General features: G+C 40.5%; 1 protein-coding gene and 1 long non-coding RNA gene across 3 annotated transcripts in view; one reads left to right on the top strand and one right to left on the bottom strand.

Moving 5' to 3' along the window:
* Nucleotides 1-1,471: 1,471 nt before the first annotated feature.
* The window catches only part of ABCC8 (ATP binding cassette subfamily C member 8), a 67,340-nt gene continuing 49,414 nt past the window's right edge, over nt 1,472-19,397 (bottom strand). The window contains exons 26-39 of one of the 2 annotated variants that reach the window (XM_042882162.1): nt 18,832-18,992; nt 17,633-17,702; nt 16,899-17,056; nt 15,256-15,348; nt 11,790-11,892; nt 10,487-10,600; nt 9,750-9,870; nt 9,457-9,587; nt 8,689-8,767; nt 7,704-7,812; nt 6,047-6,150; nt 5,338-5,471; nt 3,944-4,006; nt 1,472-2,115 (exon numbers count right to left, since the gene is read on the bottom strand). In XM_042882162.1, the coding sequence (XP_042738096.1) occupies nt 1,978-2,115; nt 3,944-4,006; nt 5,338-5,471; nt 6,047-6,150; nt 7,704-7,812; nt 8,689-8,767; nt 9,457-9,587; nt 9,750-9,870; nt 10,487-10,600; nt 11,790-11,892; nt 15,256-15,348; nt 16,899-17,056; nt 17,633-17,702; nt 18,832-18,992 (1,578 nt within the window). In that variant the 3' untranslated portion in view covers nt 1,472-1,977. The remainder of the gene's footprint in view (nt 2,116-3,943; nt 4,007-5,337; nt 5,472-6,046; nt 6,151-7,703; nt 7,813-8,688; nt 8,768-9,456; nt 9,588-9,749; nt 9,871-10,486; nt 10,601-11,789; nt 11,893-15,255; nt 15,349-16,898; nt 17,057-17,632; nt 17,703-18,831; nt 18,993-19,397) is intronic. The other variant, XM_042882163.1, reaches the window with a different exon arrangement.
* LOC122185939 lies at nt 14,537-16,172 on the top strand. The gene is made up of 3 exons (XR_006180993.1): nt 14,537-14,611; nt 15,130-15,226; nt 16,086-16,172. It is a non-coding gene; the product is annotated as an uncharacterized LOC122185939 (long non-coding RNA).

Here is a 19,397-nt window from a genome sequence, read left to right as displayed (position 1 = left end):
GACGCTCTGCAGAATGGTGTCTTCCTAAGCCTTTATGGGATGAGCTCCTGCCTTTTGCCAGTGCTGGGCAGGAAGGAGACAGCACACGTGGTGCAGCATGGGGCAGCCGTGGGGTAGCTGCAGTAGCAACCTGCTTGGCACTTGCTGTGCCCTTCTGCTACCCTGGAAGGAAAGCTACCTGTCTTCAATTTCTGCCCCCACTAGGCCTAATAGGTGCTTAGTGCCTCAGGGTGAACACACACCAATACTTCAGCAGCTGGTTTTTCTTTGAAGCTGCCCAGCAAAATGATACCCTGGAAGAAGAGCTCTCTCTTAACTGCCCGTTTTCTCCATCTACAGTCACGACGACAGAACTCGTGCATTTTATCTGCATAACTGCGTTCTGCCTCCCCACTTCTACCACGAGTGTAGTATTAGCACAAGCCACATTCTCCTGTTCTCTGGGCCCAGTTTAAAGCCCTTAGATAGCAAGCAAGTAATAGAAGCATAGAATTATCTGGGTTGGACCTTCAGATCACTGAGGCCAATCATCAACCAGACCTCTCTAGTCTTACCACTAAACCACATCCCCTGTGAAACTGGTAATAGTATTTCCTACAGCAGCAACAGTTCTTCCATTTCCCTGCTCTTTGCTGTGGTTCTAGAAGAGAAGTAATGCATTATAAATATCATGTATCTCTTGATAGTGTGCATCTAGAAAATACTGTTAAAACAGCATCCATATTAATTCATTTGGCTAAAGAGGAACAACACACACACACACACACACACACACACACACACACACACACACAAATCAACCAAACAAACAAAAAACAAAAACAAAAAACTACAATCAATCCACAATCCACTTCCCAAATGCTGAGCTCTTCAAAAAGGGGAAAAGGACAAAAAAGGATGTGAAACAAAAGTTGCTGTGAAAAGAATACCAGCGAAGAATTCCTTTTAATCTCTCATTGCAACTCTGCCATTTTAACTGCTAGAACGAATGTTACAGTCAGGTGACAGGGCAGGAGCAGCTGTCCAGTTAAGCCACGATAGTTTCAGTGATTACAAGTTTTCTTAAGTGTACATAATTTATAGGTAAGGATCACAGGGAATCCAGAAACAGTATCGGTGGGCCAAGTATGTGAAAGGAGCAGAGAATGAGTCAAGTCCCCAGGGCTCTGAGCTACACTGAAAGGTTTAATGCTTTTTGTTTACCAACTCTGGAGGGATAATTTAGAGATTAACTGCTGTATCTGGAAACGGCGTGCATTAAATACTGATACTTCATCACAGCCTCCCTCCTCTTAGCTTCCTCGCTATCTGGGAGGGAGTCTGGCCCTTGGGAATCAGTATAATATAATTCAATAGGGGTAGGTGCAAGGCAGCCTAGGAAAACCTGAAGAAATCAAATTGTGATTAATTTTTTAAAGACATTAAGGGAGAGACCAAGAGACACAAGTAGTATCAACGAACCGCAATGAAATGTTTTATAGATTTTATATTTAGATATTAAAGCTTTACATAGTCGTATCATTAAAAGAGCAAATAAGCTTTCCAGAAATACCTTTGGTATATTATTTTTTCCTTCTGCATTTAGTCAATAATAAGCTTTATCTATGGTGGGGCTACAATGCATATAAAATCACACAGTAACAAAATGACAAGAGAGATTTATGAGTTACACAAAAGCTCCATGCTGGCCACGCTTCCGTTTGATGTTGTATCTTGTCATATTTCATCTGTGCAGGTTTGGTCAACAATACTTCATGATTCTTTGGTAGCAAAATAAAAAAGAATAGTTGTATACAAAAAAGAAAGGTACATGGATAATTTATTAATGCTTCAGGTGGAGACACTGCTCATTTTATTATAAAAGGAAAAGTTCGGATTTATTATGAAATAGTATTTACATTTTTACATTTATAGGTATTTTACATTGTTAGAAAATGAATAATACAGCTGTACTTTAAAATGCTTCATGTTTTTAAATTACTTATCTGCTTGCACAAAAGAAGCAAATACACTGTCTTCTTGTTCCAGCAGAACCTCAGGTTTGTCATACTCCAAAATAAGCCCTCTCTTCATTACAATGACCAAATCCGCATTCAGGATCGTGTGCACGCGGTGCTGAAAACAAATAAACAACATGCCAGTTCAGGGTATCCACCAAATCTATTCCTGTATATGACAGCCTTCCAGAAATTAATCTTCCTATCCAGTTTAAGACCACGTAGTCCTACTTTTCATCCTGATTTACCATGCAAACACAGCAGACAAATATGAAGACAAAGAGCCACGCAGGTACTCAAGTACTTCAAGTACACAGGTACTTGAGTGTGAAAGGTTCTACGGGTTGAGTTTAAGGACATCCCTAAGCCCAGGGTCCTGTCACTGAGTGTTGTCACAAGAAGGCAGTCAGGAACATGGGAATGGGGCAAGTGTGTGTGGTACTGCTCTCAAGTGTCCTCCCAAACCTGTACTGCTTTTACTATCAAAGCCTTCTTGACATTGCTCTCAATCTCTCTCTTTTTGTTTTGTTAGCCTCCCTTATTTATTTTCACATCATTTCTGTTTTTATCGTTTGCTGTGGGTTCAACTTTCATAACAGCAAGTGGTCACATCTGTAACCGTACCTTCCGCTTCTCCCTTATTTGAGCCATTCCTAATAAAATAGTATGCACTGGCCTTGGGATTGTTTTAACTCATACTGTTCAGTAATTTTCACTATCCCAATCAAATTCTTTGCTTCTTAGTTTTTTCTTTTTTGTTCCTCTACCATTTCTCCATTAATTTTTCTCCATTTTTGTGGAATTCCACTTTTTAGTGTTGAATGTAACTGCACTGCAGTTTTGGCTTGCATTAATCCTGCACGGCTGTTTTATCTCAGAACTCTACAGCACCCTTTACACAGTCACTCTTCAGCCATAAGGTTCTCAATCAGATTCTGGGCACCCTTCATGTCAAAACAGGACTTGTGCTTCCTTCTTTGCCTTCCTAGCCAGGTGTTCCATAAAATAACCACCGATAGCATCTACACATCTCATGCCTGCTGCAGTCTTTGTGTGACATTAATCCAATCTGCAGTCAGGGGAGGGAATGAAATCTCACATTCCAGTGCAGCACCGCTCAGTATTTTCATGGAGAGAAATCAGAAGGTTTTATGCTTCTTATTCATTTGCTTTTCTTATAATTGCACGATGGGTACCATGAGATAAATCAGGTTTTCTGTTATACATTTGCTAAGTGAAAAGAAAAAGATGCTGTAAGATTCTTGAGCATACATTTCTTGAATCGGGCTTTATTTTTAAATGTAAAGAAGCAAATTTACTTTATTTCACCTCCCTGCAATACATGTATTTTTAGAAAATAGAGGACTAAAAGAGATGTGTAGTTCTGACATATTTGTCAAGCCAGCTGCTTTGATTCAGGTCAATAAACAATCTTATTTATAGATACTTGAGAGCTTTGTACAATCGCTTCAGGAGTATGCAAACCTAAATTCGATCACATTAAGCAGGGATGGAAGGTTTATTTTTATAAGTCAGTAAAATTCTCTTTCACTTGTTTAAATACTGAAACAAAATTGATCCCTCCAGTGGCAGAAATAATCAAGTAATTTTCCTCTTCCTTAGTTAAACCATTATTGTGCCTTGAGAAAACTCATATTTCACAACAGCCAATGTCACATTACATTTGAAATTAGCCTAAGATATGTAACAGGAAACAGACCACACGCTGAATTGTCTTCACAGGCAATCAGACCCAGCACTGAGCAATGTGGTTAAGAAGCTGTTTGTACGTATTTAAATAAGAAAGCTGTTTAGATGGTTAAGCACTTCATTTAAAAACAAAAGAGTAGTGGCCAAATTAACAGATTTCTTAACACTGACAAAAATGAAGAAATGCAGCATTTCTAATTCTTGTTTGGATCAGAATTGTAGCAGAGACTACTTACTGCTATTGTAACCACAGTACGATCAGCAAACGCAGTCATGACCACCTTCTGGAGTATGTTCTCCTACAAAAAGGAAAACGTTTGCTGCTTTTCAAAGAGCAGAAGTTACACAAACAGGCACATAGATACTAGGAAAGTTTAAATAACCACTGATCATTCCATGCTTTTATTGATCCTTTGCAGCAGAAATGAGAAATGAACTCCACGGCAGAACTTTGGTCAGAGCCTGGCCCCCAGGTGGCCCCGTTTGCTGCTGCTGCCCTCACTGCCCCTGGCTTCAGTGCCATCGCGCTGTCCACAAACGGGCTGTGCTCTGGCTCCCAAAGAAAGGCCTGCTACCCAAATTCAACCTCACAGAGAAGGAAACTGAGGACAAATTCAGGGTGCTGCCCGGCTGCCTGCACACTGGCCCCTCTATGGTATGTTCTTCACCCTGCTGGAAGCCCAGGAATGTCCCAGCACACTGGGGACATCTAACACCATGAGGTGCAGGGAGAAGCATGGGACTGTACCTGGTATGCAGTGAAGAAGAATCTGTGATAGTTTGAGAGTACATAGTTCTCACTCAGCAAGTACTCATCCATTCCTATTTAGGAAACACACTGTTGTGTACCAAACTCTGCCTACAGATGTCACTAGAATGGATATCTTTATTTGCTATTAATTTTTCACTACACGCATATCCCAAGGAATTCACTGTGTTCAAAATTCAAAATGTGTTTCAATTGTATGGTGTAATTCCAACCTTACTAACACCCCACTCACATTTCAGAGAACTAAAAATTCTGACTGCTGTAATAACCCACTTTCATTATATTCTTCACTTATAGAATACTGTCATTATGAAGAACACTGAAGCTTATAACCAAGGAAGAATCTTAAGAACGTACTGCTCCATTTGGCTAACATCCACTCAGTGTGCTATTGCTGTGTGGTTTAACCTCTGTCCAACAATTTCTGGCAATTCATGCAATCATCCAGTATGTCTTTTCTTTGTCCTTATTTCTTCAACCCTGTTTTCAAGACTTTTAACTTCCTGACTCGTCCTGTCCACCATGTTGGGGAAATTTCTCTGCTCACCAACTTACCTTCCACTGACAACTGCAGCTGACCTTCCAAAGCTTTGTTTGCTTTAGGAAATCAAACTGCCAATGAAAACAACACACTTCACTTTCCTAATGCAAACAATGTTGCAATAACTTTTCAATTCTTAGTACAAGGATTTAAAAGCACGTTAGATGAGTTACCAATAATGCAGAACTAAATGAGTCCACAGTAAATATGGTGTAAGTTAGTTACAGCATAGATAGTATCACCTTCCCCATTTTTCTTTTCATGTAACAGCTGTCACCCACTTCAATGAAAACAAGGAACTGGAAACACTTCAGACTCACAGTTGCCATGTCAATAGATGCTGTGGCTTCATCCATGATGAAGATGCTGGTCTTCCGCACAAAAGCCCTCGCTAAGCAGAACAGCTGCCTTTGGCCCTGGCTGAAGTTTTCACCCCCTTCTGTGACAATAGCATCTGGAAAGGATATTGCAAAAACATCACTTCTATGCTGTGGACATAGGTGTGTTTATGAGAGGCACAGGTCAGAGCAGGGCAGATATCTCACTGTCAGAATTTTCCAATATTTTCTGATGCTGACCCAGTTTTATCTGCTTATATCTATTGTTCCAAACAACCATAACTTCTGACTCACTGTAACTCAACGTATTCTTTATTAGATATTAAAGTAGCCAACCATGTTTAAGAGTAAATTTCTCTTGGCCATGTGCAACCCAGAGCACTGCATCCCTGTCCAAGTGGCCTCCATCCTTTTTTTCCACTCTAAGGCTTTGTAACTTAGGGACACCTCCAGCTCCATCAGCCACTCACAGCCCCATCCGCCCTGGCCTTGAGTGTCTCAAGGGTTGGGGCATCCACCACCAAAGTTAGATGGATCTAGCACCCGTGCCTGCAAGAAACCATTTTTTTTCCACTTTCCATAAACCTAAAAGCTTTTTCTTCAGCAACTGCCTTCCTTATAAATAGTAAAATGTGAAACAGAAAGGTTGGGAACAGAAAAAGCAGTCTTCTCCAGCAGGAGGTCTCATTACCTAGGCCTCCAGGCAGTGCCTTCACCACATGCTTGAGCTGAGCTATTTCCAACGCTTCCCACAGCATGCTGTCAGTGCACTTCTTCTCAGGGTCCAAGTTAAACCTACAGTTATGTGCAATTCAAGAATATCAGTCAGCATCAACTTGTACAGTCCACATGTGTTTCTTTCAGTGTGCTTAGAAACAAACCTGCAAATAATTGGAATCATGCTGGAGATCTGGGCCTAATTCATATCTCTCATTGGTATAAATCCTCTGAATTAAGCAGACTTGGTCTGTACTTACACTGCTGGGATTAAGAACAAAATGCCACTTCCCCAGTTCAGCAGAATGGGAAAGAATGTCCTGTTTTGCAGGTATCTCCCCTTGCAGAATTTACTTTATTCTGAATTAAGTCAAGAAATCATTATGTTTTATTACAAAAAACTCTGAGGAAAGAAATGTTGAATATAATCAGGCTTTTTCTTTCTTTTTTTTTTTTTTTTTAAATGCAAAAATTCTACCATCCCTCCTTCTAGATTCAGTATGTCCTTTTGGTCCTTACTGCTACGGAAATGCTAAACAACCATCGAGCTTCACACTGCATTATGAAACGTGAGTCTTTACCACAACTGAATAAATCATGGATTTATGAACGGATGAATATTATTGCAGTTTGCTGTGGCCCAAAAATGATAGCCACAAATGTGACTCTTGGATCATATTTGTATACAGAGCAATAATCAGAAATAAATGATTCAGTGCCATGTGTACTTTTTTTGGTTTTACTTTTTACTGCTACTGTATGTGCTGTGAACAGCCAATGCTGACCTAAATGTATTTCTGAATAGCTGAACGATTAAAACAAAGGGATACAGTCACTCTGTCTTCTGCCACGAAGGAATCATGCTGTATTTCAGCCAGTTCAGGAGATAATCCTGGGACCTGTATTAGTCTCAAGTCAGCAAACTCAGAAGCCTGCATCATTTTCATTCAACTCCAATGACTTTTCATGCAGAAACTACAGCTGCAGGTGCTGCAACTCTGTACTGAGGACCGTACTGTTCCTTTCTAATGCAAATGTCTCAGACATACGAAGGGGCAGTTTTTGGAAACTAGAGCTTTTTGCTCATTGTTTCTACTGCATTATCAACTCAAAGAAGAAAGAAGAGAAAAAAAGAAGAGCCCAAAAAGCTGTTTGATCATACAGATGAAAGAATGGCTGGCTAGAGGAGCAACAGAGGATAGAGGCTCCGGGATACAAAACCCCACAAGTCCTACAGTACTTGTCATATTGTTCTATTGCTTCCCTTTCTCTGCATTAAACCTGCATTTTCTTCTTATCATTTTATAAGGCAGGCAGATACAAAAACATGGAGGAGAATTTCAAGAATGGCTGTATAGTTATGGATCAACGCACTAAACTCAATCCTAAAGGAATAAATAATTACTTTCTCTTCTTCCCAGGCACTGCATGCCTCGTGCTGACAGCACACTAAGCAGGCACAGGCAGTGAGGAGGTGCGCTCTGGCAGGGGTGGATAAAAGCACCAAAAAAAAGCCAGTGATCCTCCAAAAGGAGACCCAAATCAAACAGCTTGCTATCAGCAGTTCTGTACAAGTCGTTGGGATAATGCACACAGTGACTGGTTTTTTATTGCTGGTGCTTAATGCTTACCGGATTGTTCCGCTGAATAAAATAGGATCTTGGAGAATGATTGACAGCCTGGATCTCAACGTCTGTAAGGGGAGCTTAGCAATATCTATGCCATCAATGATAATCCTTCCTATGCAAAAGAAAAATGACAGTCTGCTAGACTGCTGGTCATGCCACACAGCCACTGACAAAGACATGGCTCACTTTCCATTGCAGTACACTGCAGCAGGAACAAACCTGGAGTCGCATATCCCTTTATTCAATAACAAAACAAGTTCTGATTCAGCAACAAGTACAGTTCTCTTAACACTAAGCCTCAGCCATAAAGAATGTGAAGTACACCTGTAAATTTTAAGGAATGATTAGAAATGTTACTTATCTGCTTGACCAGTACAAACACATAGCAAACGACAAGGTAAGAGGCTACCTCAAACCAGTGACTAGTTACAGAGGGGAACAGTCGTTTCAGGAAGCCAAATCACTATTGAGCACTTGGAAATTTTATCCCCAGCTACAACTGTCTGGCTTTGCACAAGGGCCCTGTGGACATCGTTTTTAAGATGCACAGGAAGGCACTCTGTGTGCGGGTGGCTGTAGTGAACACCAAAAGAAGTATGGCAGGAAATTCCAGGGCAGCAGGCCTGACTGCAAACAAGTCTTCCAGACCCAGTGAGTCCTATTTATTATGCCTTGTGTGCAGATCTTTGGTGGAACTTGAACATTTTCTCATTCTGTTCTTTGCTCCTGCTGTTGGGAATTAACAGCACTGTCACCCTCTGTCACTCTTGGACTTCTTCTGTTACAGAGACTGAGAATTTTTATTGATCCAACTCGTCAACGGCACAACTGTTAAATGGCAGATGACAACACATTTACTCAAAGGTGGCCAGACAGTATATCTCACAGATTCCAAAACTGCACTTCAAAGCTGCTGCTATTCAAGAAAGGGATATCAATGTATCTCCAGAAGCTAAGCTTGATGGATACAGAAAAAGTGTAATCTTACCCTCGAAAGTGTCAACCATTCTGAAAAATGCAAGAGAAAAGGAAGATTTTCCACTGCCTGTTCGGCCGCAGATCCCAATCTGTGACACAGAAAGAAGATGAACATCAGCTGAGTGCAAATGAGCAGCGTGTTAGACACTTAAGATGACTGGATGGAGATGCTATTCCAATCCACTGAACAGTTCCATCAGACTGAACTGTTCACAAGAGAGTCTCTAAGCTGTCTCTTTGTCTTTACAGGTCTGAGTGTTTAGTTATAAATCAAGGCCAGTCCTGTGTACAGGAACCATTGGAGAGTGATGGAAAGGAGCTGGCCAGTGCTGCCAGCAAAGGACAGAATCCAGAGGTGGCTTTGCTGAGCAGGAAGGACGCAGGCAAACAGAATTCAGGAGGAAAAAAAAAAAGAGAGCAAAGAGATGCAGCCAAGCGATAGAGAAATGATGGGAATAAGGGCAGGGGAGCGACATGGGAACGATGGAAAGTAGGTCAATGTAGCATGGGGTCACTGTCATTTCTTTTGTCACTGTGTGCTGAGAGCAGGGCACTGGGATACTGACATGTGGTGTGTAGTTCTGACTTCTCACTATAATGTGCTTCTAAAAACTAAGACACGCAGCAGATTTCTTCCCAGTGCACTACATTCCTTCACAGAAAAAAGAATATATCTGTAATTCTGTCCTTAAAATGAACAGCGGTACGTCCTTCCAGAGCTACAGTTTCTATGGTGTACTACTCTAAACATATTTTCAAACTCACTGCATTTACTTACCTTTTGTCCTGGAGAAATGTGAGCATTGACATGCTTTAGCACTGGCTTTAGGTTGCTGTCATATCGGACACTAAGGTTCTGGATTTGGATCTCGCCTCTGTCTGGCCAGTTCTGAGGAATCTGTGAGGACGCTACACCAGAAACACAAGGGAAGGAAAAAATAAACCAACAACCCTTCTATGATAAATTCATCAGCTCATTAAGTGATTTACTAAGTTATTCATGGTAATACACTGCAAAATCATTAAAATTTCAGCAAGCTCTTTCTGCATGCTGCACAAAACTGCACTTACAAAGAAGCCCTTCGTAATTTTCAGCTTCTGTTTTGAGAAGGCCATGGATTCTTTTCACTGCACCCAGCTGGATCTCCATGTCAGCCAGGTTACGAACCATCCAATTCAGATAGTTAGACACCTGATGTAAAGCAAATAAACTCCTAAATTCCAGATTTTTAGTAGTTGGCATCATTTGACCAGCATGCAGCTTATATTTCTCCAAAGCAACAACTGTTCAGCCTTGACGAGCTGAAGTGGTGGACAAACAGAATGGTACACATCAATAGGGTGACAATGACTTTGGCTTAAACTTCCTAACTGCAGTGCACAGAGACTTTGGTACTATGGATACGAGTAGAGAAAGAGAAAAAGCAAAGACAGGTGAAAAGACATCATCTTGCTAAATAAAACACTTTGACAGTCCAGAACGATGTACTGGGACATAATTACAACTGATGCACTGAAACATTATTCTTCACAATGGAAAATAATACCAAAAGTAATGCAGCCTGGCCGTATTTTTATTGACATATTTGAACTACTGTTTCAGTGAGTATTTTATCTAGAAAATGAAAAAGTATATACTCAAATATGTCAACCTCTGAATGTGCACTGAAGTTAACACATGGTTTCAGTGATGTTACAGTACCCACGGAGAGATGTATAGACACCTTCAATCTTCCTGTTCATCTCTGTGCCCTGAAGAATTATAAAAACATGTTTGGGAGAGACAAGAAGGGTCCTAAGTTTCTTACCATAAGAGCATAGGTTAGTCCCAAGCCTACAAGTCCTGAAGAGAGTTTACTATACAGGCAACTGGTAATAGAAGTGACAGCTGCTATGAGTACCACACATGCTCCAATGTACTCCTGAAGGAACATGAATAAGCTCCATCACTACAAGTCTACCAAGGATGACAACGTTCTCATAACTGCATAGCAAAACACAAACCCATTGCACAGTTCAACATATAGGCAGAAAACACCCCATAACTTTATACAGACCTTGCCTGAGAACCTATTTGTATTGCTGTTAGCATAGATGTGTTGTTTGGAAATGCTTTTGTAGACTGGAGTTGTACCAACACTCCTATCTTCTAGAAAAGTCAACACAGGTATGTTAAGCATATGATGGAGATGGCCGAAAAAACTTGAGGTAGGTGAGAGAAATGCCCACATGATCCTTTGTGAGCAGATCCTCTCTAATGAGAGACAGCTGGGAAACACTGTAGTCTCTTCTGGGTGCAACCATCACATTTGTTCAAACAAGCTGTTCTTGGACAGAATGCAACTATTAGATTGTGTCTCTCCAGGATGGCTTTTGCTGCTTTAATTAAAACTGTGATTCAACTTCTCACAGAGAAGTCTTTGAGTAAAATTATATAACAGACTAGAAAATGACCTCTGTAGGAGGGAAGCTGTTATTCTTCTATATGTGTACTTTGCATTCCTCTATGCTTTGTGAACCTTTAATGGCAGTACTGCATCCTGTCATTCACAACACAAAACTCCTTGATTTACTTTTCAATGATTTATTTTTAATGTATTTTTTTTTTTTAATGCCAGGCCACTTTGTTGGAGAATTCTAAGGAAATGGGCACTTGAGTATCTCTGCACTCTTCAGAGGACCCAAACCAAGCAGAAACTTGCCTACATCGTTCTGCTTATTAAGAGTTTCAAAGATACTGAAATGTTCCTGTAGAGCAACAAGGCAAAGGCCTGCTAGCAGTGACTGACAGTTTCTCAAAGGCATTCTAGCTGGCAAAACTGTCAGACCAGATCTCCTGATACTCTTCTGTACACAAAGGAGCCAGTGCAATCTTCAATAATTATTCCAGTCTTGGAGAAATAGCAACAGGTTACAGGAAAAATTCACACTCTGTTCAGACTTCTGGATGGGAGGGCACATGTTCATTACAGATATACATAGAGGTAAGGGCACAGCATCAAAACTCAAATGTGGCTGCAAGACAGTTGGACATTTTCTTAGGTTGCTTGGAATAAAGTGAAATCAATTCACTGTGTATACAAGAGAAAAACTAAACATGAAAGTACTTGCCATGCGGACTTCCAGCCAGCGATTAGCAGCTGTAAGGAAAAGGGAAGCAATGTTGTTGGAATCTGTGTATTCAAGAAGCTTCTGGCGAAATTTAGCTTCATACCTTAAAAAAAAAGCAAAAACAACAGCAATCAAAACCAATCAGAAAACAGTCAGGCCTTGGGTCTTGGTAAATCAGAAAGCAAAGTTAATTTAGAGTGGTTTGTGTTCATGGAGAGCCTGACTCAGAAGTTTAAGTCCGTAGTTCAGGAACATCATGCACAGATTTGTATTTGACATATATATACTGCATTTTTAACTTCAGGAGTAAATGGGTTCTATTGCACTGGTAGAACTCCGTGCACAACTTCTGAAAAGTGGGGCATTTTCTAATTATTTTATTACATGGCAACTGTGAGAAAGACAAACCTGAAATGAAAAACAAAACAGAAATAGGCCATGCATGTACTTGTGAAAAGAAGTATGAGTGCACGTAGAATGCAGTTCTTCTTCTCAGATTAAATTTTAAAACTTCAGCTCACATTGCTGTAGTACCAACAGACTCTTCCATGTTTAAAGCATAAACTTAAAGTCCTCTGGTCATGGAAGCTCCAGCGTTAATTACACGTTTATCCTTATTGCTAATGAATGGAGCACTTCAGAAAACAAAAAGCCAACAAAATGCAGCAGAGTGGAAAGAACCAAATTTTTTACCTTCAGAAATGAACTAGCCAGAGAACACAAAATAAGAGCAATTGCAAACAGGTCTGTTTACAGCTTCTGATGGTGGATCTGCACCCACTCATAACAAAAGCTGCATGAATGAATTCTGCCTTGAACACAACCGATAAGAAAGGTGATGACTCCTGGCTACGCATATTTAGATGGGGTCTTGGACAGCACACAAATCCACCAGTCACCTCTTTTAGCTGGGCATATTTATTTGCACAGGTATAACTTAATGTGATCTTAAGAAAGGTGTCAGTAATTATATCTAATAATGAAGGAAAGGTATCACAAAAGTCTTTTTCAGGGTAGTAACAGAGGTTTGTAGGCCTGAAGATTATGCATCTGTAAGCTGACCGTTTTATAAACTTTGCCCTACTTACATCCTTCAATATGATGCTTGTAACAAGCACTGCTTATTTATAAACTCAGCTCCTGGTACACTGATAGGAAGGAATGATACATTTTGCTTAACTATGAAGTATGTTTCAAATTTGTCTGCTGCAGGATATCCAAACCGTTATTTTGAGTACAGTGTAATAAAGTTCCAACGTAAATGGTTTATGCTTTTCAGACAAAAAAGCATGATTTTGTGCAAATGAAGTAACAGTTCACATAGTATAGCCGTGTGTGCAGACATAACAGACGTGTTGGCTGTATGTAACAGAAAATGGCTGCTAAGGGCCTGGGCTGGCTCCACATGTATTGGTGTGTTTGGACAGTGTAGAAAGGTCGCTCCTGAAAGCAAGCAAGCACTCACGTCACACCATGTTGCAGCTGGATGGCCCTGCCTGTCCACAGGACACACTGCCCTCAGAGCTCTACCACTGGGAGATGGCCGTGCTGCTTCTAGAACCCCCCCTATTTAACTTTGGTACCTCCTACAAGTACGCATGCGGAGCAGTGGTGCAGACAAAGTTACTGTTGTCAGTGGGGCACTGCAGAAATACCAGAATCTGTCCACAGAAGGTATCCCTAGCTTCTCCGGTTTCTCCGAGTACAGCCCTGTCTTTGCAGAAACCTTCACATTTACAATTTATTGATTACTTAGCACCAATGCTATTTGAGGTGCCAGACACACTTGCAAGCTATATATCAGCCCATGGCATCTGCTGAAGGTGTATTTATAGCTGCAGCAGTAGCTGTCTCTCTGATCTCCCTTTGGATTTTTGTGTGTTTCTTTCCCTATGCATTCTCAGTAAGTACAGGATGGAGAGCAACTAAAGAACAACTGGCACCTAACTAGATGACTAGATTCCTGAGTTAGCGTTATTTTTAGGGCCACTCAAGCGAGCAAGTCTGAACTGCACTCCCACTAATATGTTAGGCAGCCGAGAAGCTTCGCAGGCCTATAAATAGGCAGGTTAGCAGCTGATGCAGGAGGCTGGCAGGCAGATGGAGTACAGGACTCACAGAGCACATAGCTGCTTGGGTCACAGATGCATCGTTAGTGCAGAGTACAAGAAAAAAAAAGAGCACAGAAAAAAATTCTTTAAAGGGGGAATTCATCTCAAGGTGACAGGAAGGACCAAGAGGGAATGGTCCAACTGGCTGAGAGCATTAGCCAGATGGTATTCAATAGAATTTACTGCGTCAACAACTGAAAATATACAGTCATAATACTCTAAAGATAAGGTAAATGAGAAAAGCAAGAATTAAAAGAGAAATTGAATTTCCTTAAAAGTGAACACAGACATAGCTACAAACTACAGAACACTGCTGGCACTTAAAATAAATATCTAATAATAGTAATTTGAAAATATTATGCTGTTCTACCTCTCTTTAGGAGGCTATCTTCAGCCAAAAAGAAACACGATTTTGTCCTGGTAGTTCCTACATTCTGCTGTTTATATCCTATTTAGAATTGCTTAAAAATAGTCTAATTTTTGCATTAATTGTATTATTAAATTAAATCTGCAGGTTAAGAATAATAAGCAGCACTGTTTCAAAGAGAGAACAGTAACAGCAATAATTAACTGGCAAAATGTGTAGATATCTAGATGAGATGGGCGTGGAAGACATTCGACTGCATTTGAATCAACTGGGAAAAGCCAGGAATAGCACCAATGCAGAGAGAAAGCAGCTGGTGAGCGCCGCAGTAGCTTCATTGGAACTCTGTGAGTATCAGCGACTGCCATTTTGTAACTGATACACAGCTCAGGCACGTTATCAGGTGTTCCTAGGCTGCTCCTGTGAGCTCACCTTGGCAGAAAAATGCATCAGAACAGATGATAAGGATTGTATCTCCAAGTTGCATATTTTCAAAACCAATCTGAACAACCACGTTTTCAGCTAGCAACCTTGAACTATAACTTGTAGCTTCTGAAATTACCAGCGTGCACAGTTTATCTTACCAGGACATCGGCCCATACACAGATTATCCTGCCATAACATGTTGCTGCATATTCGTTGTGCCATGGAAACTGTCCAAATACGCAGCCTGCCACAACACACGCTGCGGTAATTGCAAGCCAATTTAGCTCCTTAAATCACATTTACCCACAAAGTTTTTTTCAGGTTGCGTGCGATTGTGTGCAGGGTTAGTACAAGCAGAAGGTACATTAGCCTGGTTTTCTATAGTAGCTCCTTCACATGCAAAATATTTAGTCCTCGGTGTTTCACTTTCCCTTAACAGTGCTTTGGGGACCATGGATTTCTGGGTGATTCAAATGACAAATACTTGCACCTGCACACTTGCAGAACAGAACCAAAGAAGGACGCTCAAAAGAGAGGTAAGAAATGTTTTCTTAAAAACCCGTACCTGAAGGCTCGGATGGTGGTCAGGCCTTCAACAGTCTCTGAAAAATGGGAAAGTAATGGGAGCTGAGTGCTGTCATCCAGCTGCTGAAGGTCCCTACAGAGGGTCACGAAAATAATTTTGTAAAAAGTCAGTTCTGTTGTCCAGTTATTCTCCTGGGAACATTAGCACAATAATGACACACATAGCATTCAGATGGGCTGCAATGCAGCACTGCAGGTCTCTAAGCAGGGAATGAAGTCCCCAGAAGGACTTTTCTCTTTAAACCCGACTACACACAGTGCTGGACTTCCGGACAGATCTTTCCCCTTCACTGCCTTCCCTCACTTCTCTCCTGTTACTAATTCTTATATTCAATATTTTATTCATTTAAACATAATTGTGGCTCAATGCTGAATACGAATTTAATGAGATACTGCAAGTAGGAGTTCCAGCTAAGCAGAAGGCAAAATGCAACTTCATCTTTGTTCTCTCCCCACCCCCAGAGGACAGCACAACTTCACACTGAGCTAACAATACACAGACCCTGTAAATGAGAACTTGCAGTTCTCAATTTCATGTTTAGTCATCAAGACAGTGGAAGTACACATTGGGTGAAATTCTATTTAGACTCATGTCCTTCCAAGAGGAACTAAGAATTGCTTGCAAAGAGTCCTTCTTGATCCATCCATACACAAAAGGAAAAATGCAGTGCTGCTGCAAATGCTTGTTGAGCACCACCACAAGGGAAGCAGCACAATTGTAGGAGAAGAAAATCACAGATGTGGCTAACATTTTTAACTTGTTGAATGCTAAAAGACACTCAGAACAAGTGAGGATGTTTCCATGTGCAGGAACCACCAGGAACAAAGGGCAGCACCAGCAAGGCAATGCTCCATTCTGCAGCCTCTCTGCCTGGCTCTATGGACTTCTGCATTCAATTGGACAGGCAGGTGAAATATCAACTTCTCTGTTCTGTCCCCACATTTTTTGGACATGTCCAACATGCAACCCCTGGGGAGGACAGAAGCTGTTGGCTTTTATTTTTTTTTGTTTTGATTCGTCTTTCTTTTCTTTTTCATAGAATCACAGAATGGCTTGGGTTGGAAGGGACCTCAAGGAACATCAAGTTCCAACCCCCTGCCACACACAGGGTTGCCAGGCACTAGATCAAGTATTAGACCAGGTTGCCCAGGGCCCCATCCAACCTGGCCTTAAACACCTCAAGGTATTGGGCATCCACAAACCTCTCTGGGCAGCCTGTGTCAGTATCAAGCTTCCCCTTGACATCCAACCTCAATCTCCCCTCCTTCAGTTTAAAACCATTTCCCCTTGTCCTATCAATATCTACCCATGTAAAAAGTTGATTTCCCTTATGTTTATAAACTCCCTTTAAATACTGTAAGGCTGCGATGAGCTCTCCCTTGTGTCATGTGAAATGAGAGAAACTTTCATCCTGGACAAAGACCTGCTCCTGCCTCCCAGGTTTGGTTCAAAGAGCTGCAGCCAAAATGCACTTGTAGAACAACAAATTTTACTAGATTGGATTTTGCTCACCTTCAGATAAGACAATGCCTTTGACAAAAATAAAGGCCCTTCGCAATTCTGCCATCATGCACTGCAAAAGATGTTTCAATAGCCAGAATGACACAGGTCTATATTCTCACCGTGATGCGACTCGGAAGTATTTCTGGATGAAGTAACACATGATTGCAAGGGGAACCAAGGCAATGAGAAACATTGGTGTGACGTACGAAATCACGGCCAGAGCAGATACACACAGCAAAGTGGAGCGACTCAAACACTCCAGGGTGGCAGGAATATGCTGGGTACATAAAGAAGTACACAGAATCAGAGAAATAAATGCATAGCATATAAGACTCCCACAGTTACAAACAAATAAATATATAAAATCGAAGCTTTGAAACATTAAACATACAGGTCTGCTTTTGAATTTACCGCTGGATTTTGGGAAAGCATTGCAGCCTGGAATAAACATGGAAATCTGAATTTCAGTCATTAATATTTCAAGCAACAGCATTTGCCTTTTTCTCAATTCATTTGTTCGCATATCTGAAAGGAGCAGGTTTACCTACTTTTTAAATGAGTGGGTGCTCTTAGTTTAAGGATATTGAGATCTACTTTCTCTTCCCTTTTCTATAAGATGGAAAAAAAAATAAGCAAAGCTTTTTATGACTGCAGGATATCTTAATTAAATAAATGTTTTTCCAGTGTGCATTTAAAGCTGAGGAATTCATTTGGAATCCAGAAAGCTGTGAAGCAAAGTGATGCAATATTCAACATTAGAGATCACCTGCAAATTTCACCTAAATAAGAGAATGCAATTTTTCAGACTGAAAAAATAAGGTATCATGGGAGCTCAAATGTATGTATTGAGTACCTGGTCGATGGTGTTGCAATCAGCTGAAAATCTGTTTAGTATACTTCCCAGAGGTGTTGTTTCAAAAAACCTGAAATGAGGCAATGAATGGGAGAATCATACCACCCACACTAAACTAGTTCTTAATTTCTTTTCTGTCTTTCATAAGCTATGCACTGTGCTACAAACACAAGGCAGTAAATCAACAAACATGGCAAAGTTTCTCATGTTTCCCCATAAGCACAGCTTCCCCAATAGAACAGCAATCTTGATCATCCCCAACAACAACAAACGTCTCCTCAGCTGCCTTTACTGCCCAACCTACGTAAATCACATGATTACATTTGCTTTCACGTTTGCAATTTTAAACTCTTCAGTTTATGAAAAACGCAAGCAAAGCTCAATCCCAAGTTTTGACTTTTTCCTGAGAATAAAAATGCATAATAAGAACAACTGCTGGCATAATGCATCACAAGTCCTTTCCTTTACACTTGCCCATCCAACATACAAACTTCGTTATTGCTGCGTAGTTGTTAACTGTCCCCTAGCTTGTGATGAATCTAAAGTCTAATTCTGTCTTGGGGGGAAAAAAAAAAGCGCTTGCTTTTTTTTAATGACATTTTCAATATTTATCCTTTCCTCATGACTTCTGAGCTAAATATCGTTAACACTAAAATAAGTATTCTTCAAATGTTCAACACTTGCAGGTTTGAATAAAGCTACAATTGTAATGTGGCAGCATTGGAAATAAAATGCACAAAGGACAAAGGCCTTTCCTGCTATCTGTGCAATCCCAGTGTGCTCCACTGATGCCTGTGATGACACTCATCCAGGCTCCCTGACTTTCATGGGCTTGCACAATCACTGCTGACAGTAAATACTTCCATGATTAAGATTATGACACGCACTCTGCATGAACTGCACCACGCATCTCCAATTATTGTGCTTTCTCCTTAATTAAAACAGCAAAGAGAAATAAAAGATGCTAGGAAGTAAATATCTGCAGCCACAGTCAGACAGGAGAGGCACTTGACCACCGTCCACGAACTTGAGGAGGTTGGGTACCATTTATCAAAGTTTGCTCAGTAGTTTGATACTTGGTGACCTTCAGTGATGCATTATAAAACGTGAATCACAACCACTTTATAGAAAAAGGAGACTGCCTTGAAATAAGGAATACAGAATGATGACAATTGTTTGTATTACAATCAGAGGAATACCTCATTGGTGCCAAAATAATCTTATTCAATAAAGAAGCGTGCAGCTTTTTGGTGACTTTCAAGCCAGTCCACTCCACTGCTATGGATGTGACAAGACATAACACAATCCCAAGGCAGCAGAGAATGCTGAAAATTTTTGAATATGGAGAGTGGTTGAAAACCTAAGAAACAAAGAAAGAGCAGCACATTATTCATTGTAAATTAAACTTAAAAACCAATGAAAACAAATGCAGGACTGAAAAAATGTAAGGAGTAAATCCTTCTTTCTTCCCCAGATTTTCCCAAAATTAAATTTCCAGTGATTTCATGTTAAGCCCAAGTTTTTTTTATCCTTTGGAGAAGTGACTGGTTGCAGGAAAGTAAGAGAAATTCAAAATTTACAATGATAGAACACTACAAAAAGAACTGATTGATAATTTTGAAAATTTTGTCTCAAGAAAAAAAACAACAACATCTTCAAAGCATTTGCTATGGCTCTGGTGACTGGGCCTATCCTTTGTGTGAGATGAATGGAATGGAATGGAATGGAATGGAATGGAATGGAATGGAATGGAATGGAATGGAAT

Source organism: Lagopus leucura, unplaced genomic scaffold (genome assembly GCF_019238085.1).
Source record: "Lagopus leucura isolate 7727_CA_CO unplaced genomic scaffold, USGS_WTPT01 Super-Scaffold_100033, whole genome shotgun sequence".
Taxonomy (NCBI): domain Eukaryota; kingdom Metazoa; phylum Chordata; class Aves; order Galliformes; family Phasianidae; genus Lagopus; species Lagopus leucura.
The sequence above is the reverse complement of the archived record's forward strand: the minus strand, read 5'-3'. Positions and strand labels throughout refer to the sequence as shown.